The 22284-nt window shown below is 39.2% G+C and overlaps 1 protein-coding gene across 4 annotated transcripts in view; it reads left to right on the top strand.

Moving 5' to 3' along the window:
* Window positions 1-22284, top strand: part of exoc6b (exocyst complex component 6B) — a 101246-nt gene that overhangs the window by 2864 nt on the left and 76098 nt on the right. The window contains exon 1 of one of the 4 annotated variants that reach the window (XM_053629102.1): window positions 13212-13368. The exons of the other annotated variants lie outside the window; for them this stretch is intronic. Within the exon in view, the coding sequence (XP_053485077.1) occupies window positions 13352-13368 (17 nt within the window). The 5' untranslated portion in view covers window positions 13212-13351. Of the gene's footprint in view, window positions 1-13211; window positions 13369-22284 lie in introns of those variants that run through there. 4 annotated transcript variants of the gene reach the window in all.

Genomic DNA, 22284 nt, shown 5'->3' with positions numbered 1-22284 from the left:
ACACTGCTGAGAAGCTGTCACTAATTTTAGTTTATAGACCTAGTTCTGTGTGTGTGTGTGTGTGTGTGTGTGTGTGTGTGTGTGTGTGTTGCACACTGATAAAGGCTTCATATTTTCACTTACTCATTGGCGTGACTTGTGTGATAGCCAGGAAGGGCCTGGTCTGTCTTGCGCCTCTCTGCTGTGCCTTTGTAACGTGAGAGCTCTCGAAATGGGATTATTTTTGTCCGTGACAAAGCTGATCATCCTATACACTGGATCATATTCTCTAAATCCCCAGAGTACGTTATTAATAGTGTTCACCTCATCTCAGAATTACAGTAATTACTAGATTCTCCTCGGAGCTGGTCATTAGCTCACACTCAGACATTAGCCATTTCTGTGGTGGCACACCCAGTAACAACATGGATACAGCTAGGACATATTGTAAACCCTGTCACTGGTCTGCTTTAGGAACCACGGCTAAAGAGGGTCTTCAAGCTAAAAAGTGTAACTGCACACTGTAGGGTTTATTATGAGGTTATTCGCAGGAAAATGACAGAAGTGTTGTTGGAAAATGAATCAACACCTGATGAATAAGTAAAGAATGAAGGGACATTGCTGTCATAGAACAGTATACAAAAGTCCTATTGACCTTATTAGGACGATAGAGAAATTCATGTTTCACAGACGTACTTCACGATTTTAATCCTGAATCTGCCAAGTCTGTGTTTTTCTCACACAACCACTTTAAAAATTCCTGCGCAAATTACCTACTGTTTTTCAGCTAACTCGGTGATCCTCTGAGAAATCTAATCCCGTCCAAATGCGAATGTCTGTGATTGGATAGTTCTGTAGATGTTGTGCTACCAGGTGAAGAAATAATAAATTAAAAAAATCAGCATGAAGCGCCAAATCACGTAAACTGTTAAGACTGGCCACTGTGATATCAGTGTCAAGTAAGAGTCCTCGCCTTCATTTCTGCACTCAATTATATAATGTTTTAATCATATAAATAATCAAGTCTTTATTTCAGAGGGTTCATTACAAGCAGCAAGTTCTATAAAATCATGTGAAGTTTATTTTAGTGTTAAAAAAAAATAGAACTAATTTGAATAAATTAAAATTAAATCAATAAATGTAACTTTTTTACTTTAAAAGCACGCGTCCAGAGCACGTGATCTTCTGCGATGCCCAGATGTACAAAACGGACACTCCCACCTCTGTAATAAACATGGAGGTGTTAGTCCCGTCGGAATTGGTACAAGGAATCACAGACTTCAGGTGATCAGAATTATAATTCAGACTTCGTTTAGAAAACTAGTGCCATCTGAATAGTGCTAAAGATGGGATGCTGTAATGTTTTCCAATAACTGCACAAACCAGTGTGCTTTACTCCTCTTATACTACAGAAATTCACCAGCGATTACAATTAAAATTTTTATTTTATTTATTTATTTTTTTTTTTACACGTTATCCAGTTACAGTTTCACGCTTAATGTTGTGGAACATCCGGGAAACAAGTTCGTTCCTCTTATCGCTTATTTTATAACAGCTATAAACAAGTTTCCTCATCAGCCTCCCTTTCTCTTTCTCTCTTAAAGATAATAAAACAAAAAGCAGTTTGTCAGGTTACAACCACAAGATTTTTTTCCCCATGTTGAAAATGTAAAGTTACAGCTTTGTCTCTGATACAAGAGATTCCATTCAATATAACTAAATGAACGTCTCCTCAAAAAAAAGTACAACTCCGCAATATCAATGATTATGCTTTTTATCATCAGTTTGTATGTGGAGTGTCCTCTATACAAATCTTTGCATAAGCTCTTAGTATAGATACGGTAACAAGTGCCTTTAATATAAAAATTGCAGCTGCAACCGCAATCAAAACTGTTGTTCAACAACTTCTGACCAATCAGATTTGAGAAATCAGTAATCCTGACCTTTACACTCCTAAATACCTTTAACTGTGGAATCCATTATTTTTGTTTGCTAAATGAATGCTAAAACAACAGTTCTATATGCTACCAAAAAAACCCAATGAAAAACGGAGAAGTGGCTTGATCTCAAACAGAAAGATACGCTGGCTACAGGAATCAACAATCAGTGTTTGGGCAAAATTTGTGTGATTTGTGTGTGACAGGTGCACATCGCGAAGCTAATCAAACAGCTGTTTAGCTATTTCTCTGTACCGTCACCTCAGGATGGTAGTTAAAACCATCAACTCGGATAAGCAAGCTGCAAACCATCAATAAAGTACGCATCAACAAAGAATAAATGAAGTATAAAGGTTTTTTTTGTTGGGGAGTAATTCCTGTGGGTGTGATAGCAGAGATAGCATAGCAAAAGATGAATGTTATAATAAAGCTAACTAACCTAGCTAACTTGCATACTGTAGATATTCATGTACTGAATTAAGTTGCGTTAGCCAGCGAAGCTAGTTGACGTTAGATAAAGATACCTCGAAAGAACTGATATGGCTTGGTAGTAGAGCTGTGGAATATAATAGTTTTTATGATGCATTGTGATGCTGATGTGAACGATTCTGCATTAAAAAAAATGCATAAAAAAATTAAATTAAATATCATATCTGCACACACATACACAGTACTGTTGTTATTGTAAATAAAGTACTCATTACATAAATATTAATAAAGTTGCATATGTCCTTTGGAAGTCACGCATGTCCGATGTATCGTAGATAGGAGACATGGCGGAGAGAGAGAGAGAGAGCCGGTGCTTATAAATGCACCTAGCTGCTTGAAAGCAGATATTTGGGCACAATTCGGCTTTTACGAAGATAAGAATAACGAGTTTGATTAAAAATTATGCATTGTGCTAGACATGTCGATCCTAGATTAAATACACTACAAATGTGAGGAATCACATGTCCCGTTTTCACCCGGAGGTAAAGTTAGCAGCAACCCTGCAAAACGCAGCTAATCAGCCTACAATACAACAATCCATGCTGTCAACTTTACCTCAGACCTCCGACAGGGCATAGAAGATCACATGGTCCTTTGCCACATTTATTACAAAGGATCTCTGCCCTTACTCGGTGGTAGAAAACTCTGGCTTTCGCTTCCTCCTCCATACCCTGGAGCCAAGATACAGAATCCCTTCTGATTTTTTTCACAGACACACACAGCTATACCTGCACTGTCCAGTGGCACAAAATCCAGAATGATGGAGTCAGTGGGTAACGCAAGCGTGATCATCAGCTGCGATTCCTAGACATCCATCGCCACAGTATGAATATACAGTAGGGCTGCAACTAACGATTATTTTCATAATCGATTAGTTGGCCAATTATTTTTTCAATTAATCGGATGGGGGCGGGGCAAGCTTTCAGTACCATTTTTTTTCCGTTTATTTAAAATTAAATCCACAAACTGAGTGTTACAAATATAAACTTCAGACTAAAACTTTACACAACTGTTTGTCTAATTATATAAGACTGAAAAGAACCCAATACACACAGACACACATCAGAATATATATTATTCATTTAGGACTGTAGTTTAATTCAGTGCCATAAAAAATGCATAAATACTTTTATATATATATATATATATATATATATATGCATTACTTTTTGATGGATGCACAAAAAGCACTGAATTAAACTACAGTCCTAAATTAATAATAAAAACTCTTTCACTGCACCTTGTGGTTTTTGTTACTCACTGTTTTTAGGAATATTATTTTACATGTGTTTACTTTTGAACATAGTGTTTTAATTAGACATTACAGATCTTACTCGCGCTACACTCTGTATCACAGCGTCTACACTGCGCATGAGGTGCAACGTGGCCTCGTTACTAACGCATCACTTCCGTTATAATAAAGAACATAAGTTACACTGATACAGCATATAATGTCAATGAACTTAAACTAAGCCTTTTAAGGAACTCGTGACAGCATCACTATCGTGCTGGTGCTAGACAAACTCCGCTTTATAACGTTTAGAAATCTTCTCCGCGGTGTTTAATATAAAAGTTCCACTGCCTTAGAGGACTTGGAGGTCGCACATTCTCTTCCTCAGTCACTTGACGAGTTCGCCTCCGTCTGATGGTCAGTAAGAGAAAAGAAAGTCATGCACGGTGACTCTGGGTATTAGGCTAAAGCTAGCGCCGTCGCATTATGTGCGTGTGACATCATGTAGGAAGCAGCTTATAGTTCCGGTTAGTAAAAAAAAACACTATTGTTCCATTTGAGATGATGCTACCTTTCTAAAATCCACACACTAGACGGTACACAGTGCATAGTGTAATTGCATAGTACTTCATTTGGGACACAACTTTAGCATTTACTCTCCGAAGCGTGTTTTCGGAACAGAAGTAACGTAATGAGTAAATCTCCCCCGTGCCACGCGCAGACCAACTAATCGATAATGAGATTAGTTGACAACGATTTTCATTATCGATTTTATCGATTAGTTGTTGCAGCTCTAATATACAGTATGTAACGGTAACTGTTCATTATATTTGCAATAACTGGCAGCTGAAATCATATGCATTACAAACGAGAGCCTTTTACGAAAGCCTATTTGGAGGAGTTTTTGAAAAATGTTATTGCGGAGTTGCAGCTCACAAAGAAAGAAACAGGCCTAGTCACAGATAACGCTGCAAATATGGTGCTTGTCGCTCAAGTGGGCTTTGCACACATACCATGCTTCGCACACACATTGAATCTGACCTCTCAGCGTGCATTGAAACTTGCTGCTCTGTCGAGGCTACTAGCTAATAAAAAGCAGAATGAGAGAGAGTTTCAAGTGTGTTATACAAAGTTATGCTGCGTTCATGTGTATTGTCTTTTTCTGATGAAAACCGCTCGAGACTTGACAATAAGTACAATAAGTGTTACCAGTTTTCTTTCACAAATATGGTAAGGATACTGGTTGAAAACAACATTGGGAGGGAGTTTAAAATAACGTTAAATCATCCTAATAATTTCACTTCCACTACACCCCTGGAACCGGGACAGCACCTAAGCCCTCTGAAAACCTAGAGCAAACCCTGAACTGACTGGTCTTGCTGTTTGTGTCTTCAGTGAGAGCTGATTGTAGCTTTGTACTGTGAAATGATGGACTGATGTCTGTAAGTATATTCTATAAGTCCGATCACAATTATCTCACTTAAATGAGCAAGCTAAACAATATCCGTATTGTCCACGGTGCAGAGTTTGCTTAGCTTGCACAACCCTGCTTTATTCTCTCTCTTTATGCTGTCCTTCTTTCCCTGTCAAGACTCTTCTGTATTTTAAGTGAGGTATCGGTTTGTTTGTGTCTGAACGAGCTTAGCTCGGACTGCTGTAGACTGTATGTGTCTGAGCATGTGTGCGATCATAGCTGCTGAGATCAGCAGGCTCACTCCTGTTTTCGGTAACCACTTCAGGCTTCCTCTCCATTGACAAGATGAAGATGGTGCTGGATCAGGCATTTAATCTCGAACCATTCTGTGCTTCCCATCTTTCTGCAAAACGGACAGTTCTCCTCTGATGAAATCAGTTCGGTTTCCGCACCAAAGCTAAATTCTTTGTTTTAAACATGAAAAATGTATGATTGTGAATCAGCGAGACAGTCATTGAGTGAGGATTACAGTGGACTAGAAGCTACAGTGAGGGGAAAAAAGTATTTGATCCCCTGCTGATTTTGTACGTTTGCCCACTGACAAAGAAATGATCAGTCTATAATTTTAATGGTAGATTTATTTGAACAGTGAGAGACAGAATAACAACAAAAAAATCGAGAAAAACGCATGTCAAAAATGTTATAAATTGATTTGCATTTTAATGAGGGAAATATGTATTTGACCCCTCTGCAAAACACGACTTGGTACTTGGTGGCAAAACCCTTGTTGGCAATCACAGAGGTCAGATGTTTGTTGTAGTTGGCCACCAGGTTTGCACACATCTCAGGAGGGATTTTGTCCCACTCCTCTTTGCAGATCTTCTCCAAGTCAATAAGGTTTCGAGGCTGACGTTTGGCAACTTGAACCTTCAGCTTCCTCCACAGATTTTCTATGGGATTAAGGTCTGGAGACTGGCTAGGCCACTCCAGGACCTTAATGTGCTTCTTCTTGAGCCACTCCTTTGTCGCCTTGGCCGTGTGTTTTGGGTCATTGTCATGCTGGAATACCCATCCACGACCCATTTTCAATGCCCTGGCTGAGGGAAGGAGGTTCTCACCCAAGATTTGACGGTATATGGCCCCGTCCATCGTCCCTTTGATGCGGTGAAGTTGTCCTGTCCCCTTAGCAGAAAAACACCCCCAAAGCATAATGTTTCCACCTCCATGTTTGACTGTGGGGATGGTGTTCTTGGGGTCATAGGCAGCATTCCTCCTCCTCCAAACACGGCGAGTTGAGTTGATGCCAAAAAGCTCCATTTTGGTCTCATCTGACCACAACACTTTCACCCAGTTGTCCTCTGAATCATTCAGATGTTCATTGGCAAACTTCAGACGGGCATGTATATGTGCTTTCTTGAGCAGGGGGACCTTGCGGGCGCTGCAGGATTTCAGTCCTTCACGGTGTAGTGTGTTACCAATTGTTTTCTTGGTGACTATGGTCCCAGCTGCCTTGAGATCATTGACAAGATCCTCCCGTGTAGTTCTGGGCTGATTCCTCACTGTTCTCATGATCATTGCAACTCCACGAGGTGAGATCTTGCATGGAGCCCCAGGCCGAGGGAGATTGACAGTTCTTTTGTGTTTCTTCCATTTGCGAATAATCGCACCAACTGTTGTCACCTTCTCACCAAGCTGCTTGGCAATGGTCTCGTAGCCCATTCCAGACTTGTGTAGGTCTACAATCTTGTCCCTGACATCCTTGGAGAGCTCTTTGGTCTTGGCCATGGTGGAGAGTTTGGAATCTGATTGATTGATTGCTTCTGTGGACAGGTGTCTTTTATACAGGTAACAAGCTGAGATTAGGAGCACTCCCTTTAAGAGTGTGCTCCTAATCTCAGCTTCTTACCTGTATAAAAGACACCTGGGAGCCAGAAATCTTTCTGATTGAGAGGGGGTCAAATACTTATTTCCCTCATTAAAATGCAAATCAATTTATAACATTTTTGACATGCGTTTTTCTGGATTTTCTTGTTGTTATTCTCTCACTGTTCAAATAAATCTACCATTAAAATTATAGACTGATCATTTCTTTGTCAGTGGGCAAACGTACAAAATCAGCAGGGGATCAAATACTTTTTTCCCTCACTGTACATCGTTAACACTATTGGCGACAAAATGTTCTTTGGTCAGCTACACTCAGATTAAAGTTGCTGAAGAGATGCATGTGCTTGTTGTATATAGATAATGAAGGATCTGGCTTTAGATGGTGAATGTTCTCCCAGCCGGAGGCACAAATTTAAAATCTTGGCAGTTGAAATGATTTTTATGCAGTGTGTTAGGAAACTCCCAAACCTCGTTACATAATGGTTCATCTCTCAAACAGATGGAAGCACAGGCCAGTTAATATCAGCGATGAGGCAAAATGTCAGTCAGAACGATCAAGAAGAGAAAAAGGACCCAAAACTTTGACCAAGAAAAACGAAACGAAACAGGAAATTGGAGATTAACAATGCTGTTGGCTTCCTTTGCTCTCCTGCGTCGGTCAGTCCAGACACGTTCAAGCACGTTTGAGCAACATCTCAACAGTGAAAATGTGAAAAATCAGCCAGGTGCAAACATTTCATGATTTCTATAGTATGAGCGACATTAGACGGTCGATTTCTAATCACTCTTCATGAAAAGATGGAGGTCATATCAACTATAAGTTCGGTACACCACTGGTACTCTACACATTGAGCGCTTTTAAAGCAAAAACGGACACAAAAAGGAGAGTTCTTGCTAACACACAGCTTTTTAAACGTTGGAAACATTCATGAAGGCCATGCCAAAGAGCATGGCCGAAAGTAATGTGAAAAAACAAAGAAGGAATTTCTTGCCTTGGATGACCAGCTGTTTTCTGTTGCCGAGGATGTTTTGCAGGCTAATGGCGCATATTGAGCATCGATGCTGTTTTTCATATAGAGTTGTTTATACAAATGTTTTATTGCATACTGCATGTAATAAGTGGAGTTACAGGCTGTTATTGTCAGCCAGATTAGTAGGACAGTGTAATAATTTTTAGAATGTTTTTGCTAAAACATTTTTTTTTTCTCCTAATGAATGGACTGACTTTATCAAGGCAACTGTGGTGGTAGAGCGGGTTGTCCTCTAATCGTAGGGTTGGCGGTTCGATTCCCGGCCCACATGACTCCACATGCCGAAGTGTCCTTGGGCAAGACACTGAACCCCAAGTTGCTCCCGATGGCAAGTTAGTGCCTTGCATGGCAGCTCTGCTACCATTGGGGGGTGTGTGTGTGTGTGTGTGTGTGTGTGTGTGTGTGTGTGTGTGAAGCACTATATAAGTGCAGACCATTTACCAGACCATCAACAATAATTGTCCCCCGCTTAATTACCTTTCTATATAAATTTTCATTGCAGTGCAGTACTAGTTATTATAAATGTTTCCTTCACCCACCCACACACACACACACACACAGCAGCACCCCGTCAGTAGAAAAGTGGATGAGTGATGACTTGTCTACAGTCTGCCAACGCAGGTGTCCTGGTGGAGCCGCTCTTATAATAAAACTCTCCTAGTGTTTCTTGTGGTCTGTATATAAACTTGGTTCTCCCAGTTTGCTTTACTGCAGTGTTGTTGTAGATCTGATTGCTCAGCGTCGTGTGTTTGTTTAGGTTGCCGGCGTACAATGCAGTCAGTGCTTGAGCTCATTTGATGTCGTCTTTGTTCGTCTCGTGCAGCCATTGTCCTCATCGTATATGACGTCTCATGCTTTGTTTCCAGTCTCCCATAGCAAACGCGTTGGCCTGCGGAGGCATACACACACAAACACACAGCACACACTGACTCCGTCACTTATAGCCTAACACAGGGTTTCTCAACTTTTTGAAAGTAACGCCCCTCCTTTTCAAGCGTATGAACTCCATCCCCCACCCCGTCTCTAAGAAAGAATAACCTTTGCGGGTTCTTTTCTGTTCTTTTTTGTTTTTGTGCTTTTTATAACTTTTATGACTAGGAACTAGTCCTTATTTTATAAACCGATAATAAGAAACCCATGGGAATAGACTCTTTATTGTGAACAATAGCACTAAAACTGTTGGATGTTTTAATGTTTACTTTAATCTAGACTAGTTCATTTCCATTCGAAAAAGAAATAAAATAAACACCCCAGTGGCTTGTCTTTAAGTGTCAGGTGTTTCTTTTCTAAATGATACATCACCTTGTGTGGTTTCAAGCTATCGTTTGCTCGCATATCTGCATATATCATATCTGATTATCCATTTAAAAAAAAGAAATCACTAACAGGGAAAAGTCTATATCGCACAAGCCTTAGCCACAAGTGAACTTTTACCTCGGGTGACGAGACTGAGACTGCTGTCGGTGATGCGGATAATCAAAACGAGAACTAATTTCCTGTTTAAACTTGTCATCCTGCAAAATTCTGCTCTAACGTTGTGTTTCTTAAGCTGATTCAGTTATAAATGTAAAGGTATGTGCAGTGCCTTTCAGAGGAATTTCTGTAGAAGGAAATCTTTGCTTTTAGAGATAACTACTTCTGCTTGAGATGCATGCGAAAGTGAAATGTGTTTCAGGTCAGATAAAACTGTAGTGTGTAGAGCTAGAATAGAAAATTCATGTGTGTGTGTTGGAGAAAATGCTTTAAGCCAGTGTAGTTCTTGCTGTGTGGCTGGTGTCAGTGAGTCAATTCTCCCGTTCTGCTCTGTCTAGTCTTTCCAGAGATCTGAATTTGTCCAGTTACACACAAGCATGAGATCCTTTGAGCTTTGAGCAAGCAGAATTATTTGGTGTCGGGGGGTGGGGAGGTTGTGTGTGTCACACAAACTTGTTATGGCATTTCTGTTTCTATGGCGGTCCTGTGCTGCCCTGATTGTAATCTCACATTACTTCGAATGAAATTGCATCATTCCATTAGCGTTTGTTTAGTTGGCTATTGTCACCAGCTATCCTACGCTTTCCCATTTGCCCAGGCTTTACATAAGTAAATATGGTGCGTTAATAGGGATTGAGTCACCACACCACTCCCTTTGGGCACAGCGTTTCCCTGCTCGCTAGAAGCTTGTGTTAGACCGTGCATGGATCTGCATGTACAGGCCTTAGAGAACAGAGGAGAAGGTCTGATTGATTTATCCCACACTGTTTGTCTCAGACTTCGGAATGCCATGACAAGCTCTGGCGTGCTTATTCCCAAACTACTGCTTGCCTTTGTGAGTTATGTGCATGAATGCATGTGTGCACACTGTTATAGCAAAGACGGGTCAGAATCTGGCACAGTGCTACCAGACCTGAATTACAAATACTTGATAGTAGGTCGTCACTATCTTTCTGCAGATATCTCCGAGTACGTTTACACAAGAACGTTTTTCCTTTGCGTTTTTGAAAAGTTTCGCGTACAGACGACAACGTTGTCGATGATCCCCCGTTCACACGGATCTGCGAAAACGACTATAAATGCTGTATTATGCATGCCAGGTCAGTAGCTGGCAATGCGACTTTCAGTACATTTACATGGACAACAATAATGACTGCTGCTTGTAGGTTCTGTTTTAATGTCTCTGTAATAGGACTAGTGTTTGCATCTGATCAAATCACAAGTGAGCAGCACTGAGTACAGACGTGAAGGGGGTCAGCTGCTTCTTGTTATCTGATCTCTCGGATCCCGTTGGTCTGAGGTGCAAGTAGCTACATTACATGTGTAGTTTGAAGAGCAGTGTGTCCCTAACAACATCGAAGTCCCCAGTTTCTATCTTTATGGTTTTCAGATGGAAGCAAACTTTTAACTGTCCAGTCGTGTTGTTGATGCGTGTAACGGGTTGATTTATTATCATTAATTTTTGTTTTGGGCTTGCCAAAATTGCATATTTTATGTTAATTAAATATCTTAGATTAAAATGTGAATTCCAAACATGCTTTTTTGTGACACTGAAGACACATTCGAGACATGAAAATATCAAGTGTGTACGGCCATCCTTCTCCACTGTCCTCTTGAGACTGAGGTCTGTACAGGGTATAATAGACAGAAGTGCATTTTATTGGTATTTTTAGTTTGCAGTGCGTTGTGGAATTTTTTTTTTTTTTTTGTATTATTTTTTTTTTAGGAAGCGAACATTTCAGTACACCGGAAAGATTTTTTGAGATTGAGACAGCCCTTAAGGTGGCCGACTCCCTGATCCGTGCCCTGACAACTGAACTAAGGAGCTGATTGAGATACACCCCCTGACATCATGGACTGTGACTCGGCGTAAATCAAGCCAGCACAACAAGTCGAGTTCCTTCACGTGGATAAATCTTTTAAACTAAATCAAAACTGTGCTTTAGTTTTTATTTTAAACTGAAACACAGACTCAAAAAATAGCTAAAATGCACCACAGTTAAAACATAACCTGGAAGGTGGGGAAAAGGGACAACAACAACCCGGAGACAGTGGAAAAGACAACATGCAGATGTATGATTCAGTGGAAGCGGATGGGGAAATATGTGTCTGTGTCTCTCTCTCTGTGTCTGTGTCTCTCTCTCTGTGTCTGTGTCTCTCTCTCTGTGTCTGTGTCTCTCTCTCTGTGTCTGTGTCTCTCTGTGTGTCACTCTCTGTGTGTGTCTCTGTCTCTCTCTCTCTCTCTGTCTGTCTCTCTCTCTCTCTCTTTCTGTCTCTCTCTCTCTTGCATGCCCCTGAGGAATTTGGAACAAACATTTTAAAAAGCTTGCCAAGATCCTTACAAAAACAGCATCTTTAGCACAGAGGTAGAGCATGGAGAAGAACTGAGATTGGGTGGATAAAGGGGTTGTAATTTATTTGGAAGTGGTTGAAACACAAGTTTGAGAGACTTGTTTCTTCTTTCCTTCTTCCAGGAAGAATAATGAACGAAGAGCTTAAATGTGATTGTGAGCAGTTTAATAAGTAAATGTAAACAATATGATCTGGTAGTCCAGTCTCTCTGATACCGCACTCATACCAGCAGTGATTTTTGTTGCTCAAATCGCTCGACGCTGGTTACTAATGGCATTCCTGTCTTTAGTTTACTGCCGGTCACCATGGTTTCACTGGTAGTACAATATCCTCACATGCTGATTACAGAACATATACAAAACCACACCTCTGACTGCAGATCACATGATGTTGGGAAATGCTTGTGTAGAAACTGCATTGTGCTGTATAACTGTCAGAATGAACCTAAACACTGTTACTCTTCACTATTTCTGTAGGATATTAAACAGGTTTACAGTGTGTGATGCACCCAAAGGGAACTACAAAAACACTGACAAACACTTCAAGCCCATAGCAGCAAAGTGAGCAACCCAGATTGAGTAGGGACCAGCATCTGGAACCAAAAATGCCATTGTTTCCCAGTGGGTTCTGTCTGTGAGGGAGAATGTGGCTCGCATTTGTTTTTTTTTTTTTTCTTTTTTCTCTTCTCGATCATGTACGTGTGAACGCAGCAGGAAACGACATTTAAACAATTTTTCTTATTCAGACTGCTCCGCTTGCCGTCTTGTTCTTTATATGTTTGCAAGTGAAAGTAGTTTATTATAGTAGTTTTTATGTCCTTTAAGATTGCTTTAACAGTGTTGGGCCTGAAAACAGCTTTGTACACAGCTGCAACATTAGCAGCGTCTTCACTGTATTACATTCCACCAAGTAATACAGGCCGGTGCGCTCTTACATTTCTGTTCTTGTTAAACGATTGTTAAATCTGCGTCAAACATTTTTACGCATCACCATTATTGATTCCTTTGTCTAAACGTTTTCAGCCTGTATTTGGTAGTTGCTACATCTCTTTGCTTATAATTTGCAAAGTCAATATTTTCACGTTGTTTTTCTTGCTCACTTTGCATCACTAACCGATGCTTTGCCTGCTGTTCTTGTAGATCAGCAGGTCACATTGAAAATGACTCCCAGCCTCCTTACTGCATCATATCGCTGCTGATCTAGTGAGCGCAGTTTCAGTGCACTGGGTCAGTAACAGTGTGTGTGTCTATTAAAGAACCTTGTCTCTCTTTTTGTTAACACCACACCAGAGCTGCAGTCATGCAGTTAGCCTGGAAACAATCCCATCTTTGATGCAGGAAGTCTCCCAGATATCTCTTTTGCCAAGGCCCTGTTGAGACAGGAGTCAGAAAGAATGTTACCAAGATGGCTGACCACAGGAGGCAAGGTTCCGTTTACTGCTTGTGTTCTGCAAAGCACCATGAGGTTTCTTTGAGTTGGCTGAGTAGAGTAGTACGTCTCTGGAGTATTTGGGTTTATAACTCGGCAAAGAAAGCTGCTGGATCAGATTTCGGAGCAGGAGATGGGAAACATTGGCAGGTAAACAAAGACAAAGCTGTAATATGTGCTGGATTGAGGAAATGCTAGATTTTCTTTGCTTGTGGTTATACAGTAATGTACATGTTGAGTGACACCATAAACTGCAGTCAATGTCACACCCTTGTGACTCATACAGTAGACTGAGCCTGATGGTAAATTTCCTCATGGACAGTCTGTGATGCCTTGTAGCAGTGTAGCAATGGTTGGAATCATTGCCTTCTAGCTTCCTGTCCTTATTCATTTGGATTTTCACTAGTTTTCAGTGTTACTCCCCAGACCCCCACACCCCCCCGGTCTCCTCATCATCGGTCATAACTGGCTTTTGTGGTTTACCAGATGTGGACAGTGATAGACTTAATCACTTCCTTTAGTTCTTAGTTCTGTTGCAGCAGCATGCTTTTGTTTTGGTTATAGAGTTTCAGCATGGAAATAACACGAGTGCGTGATGACTGACGCACATTTGACCAACGTCTTTCGTAAAACTGTCTTCGAGCCCGTAGTGGTTGGTGTAGAAGATGTATTAAAGATTATTTCTCTTGTTTATATTGATGTAAACAACTGTTTTGGATTGAGCAGCCAAAAACATTAACTGACCTCATTGTCCAAAGACTAAATGCACTAAAACGGCTTAGTTTTCATTATTTCTGCCTTTCATATAACATATGTACAGTAGTACATGCACATCTAGCCAACATTTCAGTTGTGGTTTGTTTCTTTCATTTAGCTGTTCTAATATAACAGGCTTTGCTTTGCAGGAGCTTCTCATCCAGTGAAAGTGTTTCTAATCATTTGGAGAGAGGGAGCAGTCCCTTTTATCTCTCCTCAGGCCTGCCAGTGTTACGTGAAGACTGTGTTAAGCAACGCCTGGTACCATGTCTCATATTGTGTGGTGTGGAGTTTCTTGTGCTTTTCTTTGACTGGTATTGCTGATCTTGTTCAGCTTTGTTGATTGGCTGTGGAGTGAGTAGTATCTGTTTTAAGTTTACTGGTCATAAAACTTGACATTTACCACTTGACATTAGGGGTGAGCAACATGATTTTAGATCATGAACGATTTAAATGTCTCCACAATCTGTTTTTACTGAGAGGTCGCTAGTACTGGGATAGTAAACATATTTTGTCAGCTGAAAATGCTCAGATATGGCAGCCCAAGTTGTTATGAACCAGATGTTACTCTGGTCACGAATCCAGCTTGCGTTGTGACCGACAAGATGCACAAACAAACCAATAAATAAGCAAGAGTAGGCAGTGTGTTAGTTTGCATTTCCGACCTGTTTTGCTTGGCAATATGGATGAGTTGGTGTTTAAAAAAACAAATTTAAATCACATACTATCCGAGCGTATCGGAACGGCAAGGTCTTTTGTTTTTGCTATACACTGAAGACATTTGGATTTGAGATCAAAACATGAATTTGAGACAACATATTTACATCTAGATGTGTTAAACAACTTAAAACATGGCAGTTTGGGTTGAACTCACCCATTTTTCAAGTGTTCCAAAAATATTGGAACATGTGACTACGAAATGTTTTTGCTGCCCAGGTGTATCTTGTTAAATTGATTGTTTAAAGAATGAATATCTCTGAATGTCTGCTCTTGGTTTGAGCCCTGGGTTTCGGCCGTGAAGACTGCATTTGTTGTTAAAAAGGATGAACCATCATGAAGACCAGAGAGCTGTCTGTGAGAAAACAAGCCATTTTGAAGCTGAGAAAATAGGGAAAATCAATCCGAGGCATTGCACAAACATTGGGCATAGCCAATGCAACAATTTGGAATGTCCTGAAAAAGAAAGAATCCACTGATGTACTAACAACTAGACATTGAACAGCAGTTAGTCAAGGAAGACAACAGCAGTTGATGACTGAAACATGGTGAGAGCTATGAATAAAAACCCAAAAACAACCATCACCAACAACCTCCACAGGGCAGGCGTAAAGGTATACCAATCTATTGTTCAAAGAAGACTTGGAGAACAGAAATATAGAGGCCATACCATAAGATGCAACGCACTCATGAGCACTAAGACTCTGTAGGCCAATTTGGAATTAGCAAAGACGAGCCTCTGGAACCGAGATTAACCTCTACCAAAGTAATAGAAAGGCCAAAGGATGGAGAAAGAAAGGATCTGCTCATGATCCAAAACACAGAAAAGCATTCAAGTACGATAGAGGTAGTGTCATGGCTTGGGCTTGCATGGCTGCTTCTGGAGCAGGCTCACTAATCTTTATTGATGATGTAACTCATAATGGTAACAGCAGAATTAATTCAGAAGTGTACAGAAACATTTTGTATTTACAGAGAAATGCATGCAAATTAATTGGGAGGAATTTTATCATGCAGCAAGACAATGACCCAAAACGCAGTGCCAACTCAAAGGACTTCATCAGAGGAAGAAAGTGGAGGGTTTTAGACTGGCCAAGCCAGTCACTAGCCTTTAAATTGAGCACCCAGTTGAGCATACATTTCACCCCCTGAAGAGGAGACTGAAGGGAGAAACCCCCTGAAACAAACAACAACTGAAAGAAGCTGTGGTACAAGCCTGGAAAATCATCACATTGGGTCAGTGGGTTGCTTGCTTGATGTGGTTATTGCAAGCAAGGGATGGGCACCCAAATAATAAGTGTTGTTTACTTTCCTTTAAGACTCTGTATCAATACTTTTGCTCACCAAAAATTGGGTGGTGCGGCCAGAAACAGTTCTTAACCGAGCAATAATAACAAAGGGGAAAATAGCACTCCTAATAAGAAAACAAGTAAGCACTGATGCTATGACATTGTACATGGCCAAGGATATAACACGATCAAAATGGTTGGAAACAGGAATTTTTGCTATTTCTAAAAATATTAGATCCTTTTGTAGAGGTGATGCACATTTTAAAATGCTCAATCCATGTTGGATTGTTTTCATTTTAGAAAGAATTGCTTATAGTTTGAAAGCTATAAAGTAGCAGTATATTTGATAAAATACTGCATTATACACAGTTAATCAACACTGTATACTCAGCAGTGAATTTATTTATTTATTTATCTATTTATTTATTTATTTATTAAAAACTTTTTTGGTTGCTGTTCCTAATCTTCATAAATGGGTATTAATAACCGTAATGACAGCTGTTATTACAACTACAGTGACGACTGTGATGACAAATGACTATGACGACAACGACAACTACCACTACTTTTCCTACTACATTAATACTACTATTATTATTATTATTATTATTATTATTACAATTACCACTATTACTACTACACTTTTACGATTAGAGGTATTACTTTTATTTCTATTACTACTACTACTACTGTTATTACTACTACAACTATTACTGCTACATTTCTACTATTAATAGTATTACTATTACCCTTTGTACTATTATTACTAATACTAAATCAAATAGAAATCACACTGATTACCAATTTAATGGAGTGAATCAATAGCTGGATCCAGTAGAAGCAGTGCCTTGAAAATATAGTTTGCCATTTGCTAGTTGACACTGACACAAATCAACACACAGACAAATATTGGCTCAAGTTCATTGTGCATAAATCTGTATATTTACTTGCAGCCTTGAGACTATTCTGACCTCTATTTTCACATTTTTATTGTTAGTTTTATTCCTGCAGCCATATATTATGCATTGTTTCCTCTTTATGTTGACTGAGTGAACTGGAGACTCTGACCTGACTGACTGAGTGCTGTGAGATTGATCAGATTTCACTGTTTGGTCAGTGCCTTGTGCACTAAGGCAATTTCCTCTTTTAGACCTTCTTCTATTACATCCATGCTTCCAGGGACTGCAGTTAGCACAAGAAGAGGTAACATTATACATTTCCTGTTTTGTCCTTGGCTATATAGACGTGGGGGGATTTCAAGGGGGGTGGAGTTCCAGTTGACACTGGTACATTTTTTGGGGGGGAAATGAAGAGGGTTTTGAATCTTTTATCCATTTGAAAGTCTGTGAAAGCAAGTTCCCTATATAAATGCGAGTTCCGCACATAAATGTAGTTTGGATATTTTCCGTGTGGATATTCCTCAATTAGTGTCCCCCCCAGTGTATCTCTGCCATTTCCACCACTGTATGTATGTGTATATACACACATACAGTGCTGTGGAAAAAGTATTTGCCCTATCTTGATTTCTTCTGTTTCTTCTAGTGTATATCTCATGATAAATTGTTTCAGAAAATTAAAACAAAATCTAAGATAAAACAAAGGCAACCTGAGTAAACACAAAATACTGTTTTTAAATGATAATGTTATTTACTGAAGCAAAAAAAGTTATCCAATATCAACTGGGCCTGTGTGAAAATGTGTTTGCCCCCATAGTTACTAATTCCCCAAATCTATGAAACTGCATTCATAATGGTGTTCAGCCGGACTAGACACAACCAGGTCTGATTACTGCAAACCCTGTTCAATCAAATCAACACTTAAATAGAACTTTTTCAGGCATGAAGTTGGTTAAAAGGTTTTACGCAGCAACACAATATGCCAAAATTGAAAGAAATCCCAGAAATGATGAGGAAGAAGGTGATTTGAAATGCATCAGTCTGGGAAGGTTACAAAGCTATTTCAAAGGCTCTGGAACTCCAAAGAACCACAGTGAGAACCATAAACAGAAAACTCAGCACAGTAGTGAACCTTCCCAGAAGTGGCCGACCTTCTAAAAGTCCTCCACGAGCACGGCAACAACTCATTCAGGAAGTCACAAAAGAACCAAGGACAACATCAAAGGACCAGTAGGTCTCTCTTGCATCAATAAAGATCACTGTTCATGACTCTGCTATCAGAAAGACACTGGGCAAAAGTGACATCTATGGAAGAGTGGTGAGGTGAAAACCACTGCTAACCCAGCAGAATATTAAGGCTCGTCTGAATTTTGCCAAAACACACCTTGATGATCCTCAAACCTTTTGGGAGGATGTTCTGTGGACTGATGAGTTGAAAGTGGAACTGTTTGGAAGACAGGTGCCCTGTTACATCTGGCATAAACCAAACACAGAATTCTACAAAAAGTACATCATACCTATGGCCAAGCATGGTGGTGGAAGTGTGATGGTGTGGGGATACTTTGCTGCTTCAGGGCCTGGGCAACTTGTAATAATTAAGGGAAAGATGAATTCTGCTCTCTACCAGAAATTCTTAAGGAGAATATCCGGTCTTTAGTCTGTAAGTTGAAACTCAAACGCTACTGGATTTTGCAGTAAGACAATGATCCAAATCATAGGAGTAAATCCTAGTCCTAGGAGTAAGTGAAAGACTGATCTCCAGTTATCAGAAGTGTTTGGTTGCAGTTATTGCTGTTAAAGATGGCACAACCAGATTTTAATTTTAAGGCAATTAGTTTTTCACATGGGTGATAGGTGTTGGATAACTTGGTTTGCTTCAATAAAAAAAAAAACAAAACTGTAGTGTTACTCAGGGTACCTTTTGTTTTATGATGTTTTTTGTTTTAAGATCTAAAACTATTTATTGAGATGCGCAAAAACAGAAGAAATCAGAAGAATACTTTTTCACAGCACACACACACACACATATATATGTAATATATATGTATGTGTGTGTGTATATATGTGTGTATATATATATATATATATATATATATATATATATATATATATATATATATATATATATATATATATATATATATATATATGTGTATATGTATGTGTATATATATATGTATGTGTATATATATGTATGTGTATATATATGTATATGTGTATATGTGTATATATATACACACACACACATATATTACAGACTAAGTAGCTGGTCTGTTTTGGTTTGTTTCACATGCTTACTGCATTTAGACCTCCTGTGATATATTTCGGTCCCATTCAATGTTTTTTTTTTTTTTTTTTTTTTTTTTTTTAGCTACTGACTGATTTCTGTACAGTGGGTCCAAAGGAAGTGGCATTAGCATAGACCGGGGTACAGTAGTTCAGAAGTGGTGACAGTGTAGGAAGTGTGCTGAATAGGAGTGTTGTGTAACTGCAGCCACATACACAGGACCCATATGGGTTGTAGTAATGAATCTACACTTGTACATTGTGTTTAATTTGTTGAATCACTGATACAGAATTACATGTTCAGTGTTTTGCAATGACAGCATACACAATTGTGTACACATTTGAAGTTGGATTTCTCTTGTAGATTTTTGTATCTGATGGTAAAATGCATTGTTGGACAGTCACATTAATTTCACGTTAACATTAATTTCAGGACCCCATGCACATGCACATTCACACCTAGAGGCAATTTACTGTAGCGGATACACCTATCAGCATGTTTTTGGAAGCTCAGTGGTAGAACTGGAGATACTGGCATACTCTCACCCCTGTCAGTCACAACACTAACTAATTGTGGGTTTATGTGAGCTAATGTATGCGTTAGAGGACAGATTTCCTCCCAGTCTGTTATTGACACAGCATGAGCAGGCAGTTGAAAAGATGCGTTGACTGGTTTCACATCTCTCAGACCAAGCACATGTTAGCATTCACCCTCCCTGGTTGGTAGCTGTTATATGATGGGGAGAGCTGACTGGAGGGTGGGAATTGGTCAGCGATCAAACTAGGGACAAAAAAATGCTAAATCCAAATGTAGATTCTTCTGAAAGAAGCTGCAGCAGCAGAGAAGCAGTGTTGTGTGCATTTAATACAGCATGATGAGACTGAAAGTCCTCACCCAGTTTTCTGCAAATCATTTACTGAAGTGAATCTCTCAGACAAACTCAACACTGCAGGATGTCTAATAAATCTCATAATTCTCTCCTCTCACAACTTCTCTTCCTACATAATGGAGTTTTCTGTGCAAAAATGGAAGAAAACCGACCCTCTCCAGGGTTTTATTATAATATTGAAATGCAAACGGAGGAATTTATGCAGTAGACTGTACATATTGGGCTACGAAGTGTAAAAGCTAGAAAGTAACATTTGTGACATCAGTGATTTTATTGATTGCTATTTTGCAGCACTAAGGTGAAGGTCAGTAACATATGCATATTTCAATAAAATGCTTCAAATATCATTTAAAGTGCATCCGGAAAGTTTTCACAGCGCTTCACTTTTTCCACATTTTGTTATGTTACAGCCTTATTCCAAAATGAATTAAAATTCATTATTTTCCTCAAAATTCTACAAAAAAGCACATGTACATAAGTATTCACAGCCTTTGCCATGACACTCGAAATTGAGCTCAGGTGCATACTGTTTCCACTGATCATCCTTGAGATGTTTCTACACCTTGATTGGATTTATTTTTAGCATTTATAGTTATTCATTTATTGTAGAAATTATGGTTCCAAGCACCTTTTTGCAAGTCTTCATCACCATAATTAAAGGGAAATATTTTGTTTTTAGTATATTTCTTTTTTTTGAGTCTTGCATTTAAAAAAAAAAAAAAAAAAAAAAAAAAAAAAAGTTTGAGGAAAAAAAAGTTTTTAGATTAATACAAATGAATATTCAAATCCCTCCCCTTTTTCTCTTCTTTCACCATGTTGGTCTTTTATGCTCCAGGTTTTATAGTTAAGACATATTTGAGTCCAGCCTTGTTCAAATCTCATATTTCAGCTTTGGAAATGTCTCTGTTCTCCAAAACACACACACACACACACAGCTCTGGCATATGCGAAAGGTTTGCTAATCAAAAGCAGCAGTTTTGTGGCCAGGGCTGCAAATGCTGACAATCAAAAACTGTCATTGTTTGGGACACGAGTTATTGCTTAAAGCCACAATGAAAAATTTACAGACACGGCTATGAATAAAATAAACACTAAATAACGAATTGAGCTGAAAAGAGTGGTATGAATCCCTGTAATGTTTTGGCTTGTATCTGAGTAGAATGTGTGTTTTTGTAAAACTTCAGCCATCTGATGTCATACTTCAGTAAAGAGTGAATAGAAGTATTCAAAACTGTAGCTTGAGGCTTAATAATAGCTCTGTAGTTTAAATGTAGGAATATTTTTATGGAAGGGTTAACAGACAAGAGCAAGACCTGGGAAAATGATGTCCTGTGCGTATTGCGTATTCTTCTGCACTGCCATAGAGTTGTTAGCGAGTTGATCTAGATGACTCTTACTGAAAGGCCAGATTCAGCTGGGCTATGCAGCTGTGGTCATTTATTGCACCACATACTCAGCATGAATGGAAATGAGGTCCTTCATGGCCCTCTGCTGTGTTTAAAACCCACAAACTTCATGTCTCCCGCCGTTCAGCTTTGATATTGCTACGCTTTTTAAAAAAAATTTTTATTTTTATAATGGTACAGAATTTTTATTACTTTGTATTACCTTCAGGATGCACAGAATACAGAAAGCTACATCCTGATTATTGAATTGATGATTTTAGGTAAAATTATAGAGAGAGTAGTATTTAATTAGCTGAACAGCTGAAATAATTTCACTCCTGGTTCAGAACAGGGCAGAATACAGGAACAGCATGACGTACAAGTGACCAAACAATGACCCACGGGCTATATGCAATAGTCTGTGTGAATAGTAGAAGCCAGTTCAGTGTCCCTGACCGTGGTAAATAATCAGATTCTGATCATCACCTCTGCCAAATATAGCAATACTCATCTCGAATGGAGCAGAAGGAAATCTCTCAACTGCAAACCTAGCAATGTTTCTTCTTTTGCAGTAGATGGTAAATTCACCACAGAAGCTGTAGTGAACATTTAAGAAGCTAATTATGAAAAGAAGTCCATTGAAATTCTAGTCTCATATTTTGGTTACAACATTCTTCAGTTTAGAAACATCGCCAAAATTAGGTGTTGCCTCACACTCCAGGGTGCTCTGTAGTTGACCCATGATTTAGTTTTCTTTAGCTCAGACTATTGCAGTGTTCTTTTTGCTGATGTTTCCAAAAACTAACCTCGAGAAAGTGCAGTGGTAAGAGTGAAGACTAGAACAGGA

Source organism: Ictalurus furcatus, chromosome 7 (assembly GCF_023375685.1).
Source record: "Ictalurus furcatus strain D&B chromosome 7, Billie_1.0, whole genome shotgun sequence".
Taxonomy (NCBI): Eukaryota; Metazoa; Chordata; class Actinopteri; order Siluriformes; family Ictaluridae; genus Ictalurus; species Ictalurus furcatus.
This window is presented reverse-complemented; position numbering and strand designations above follow the sequence as displayed.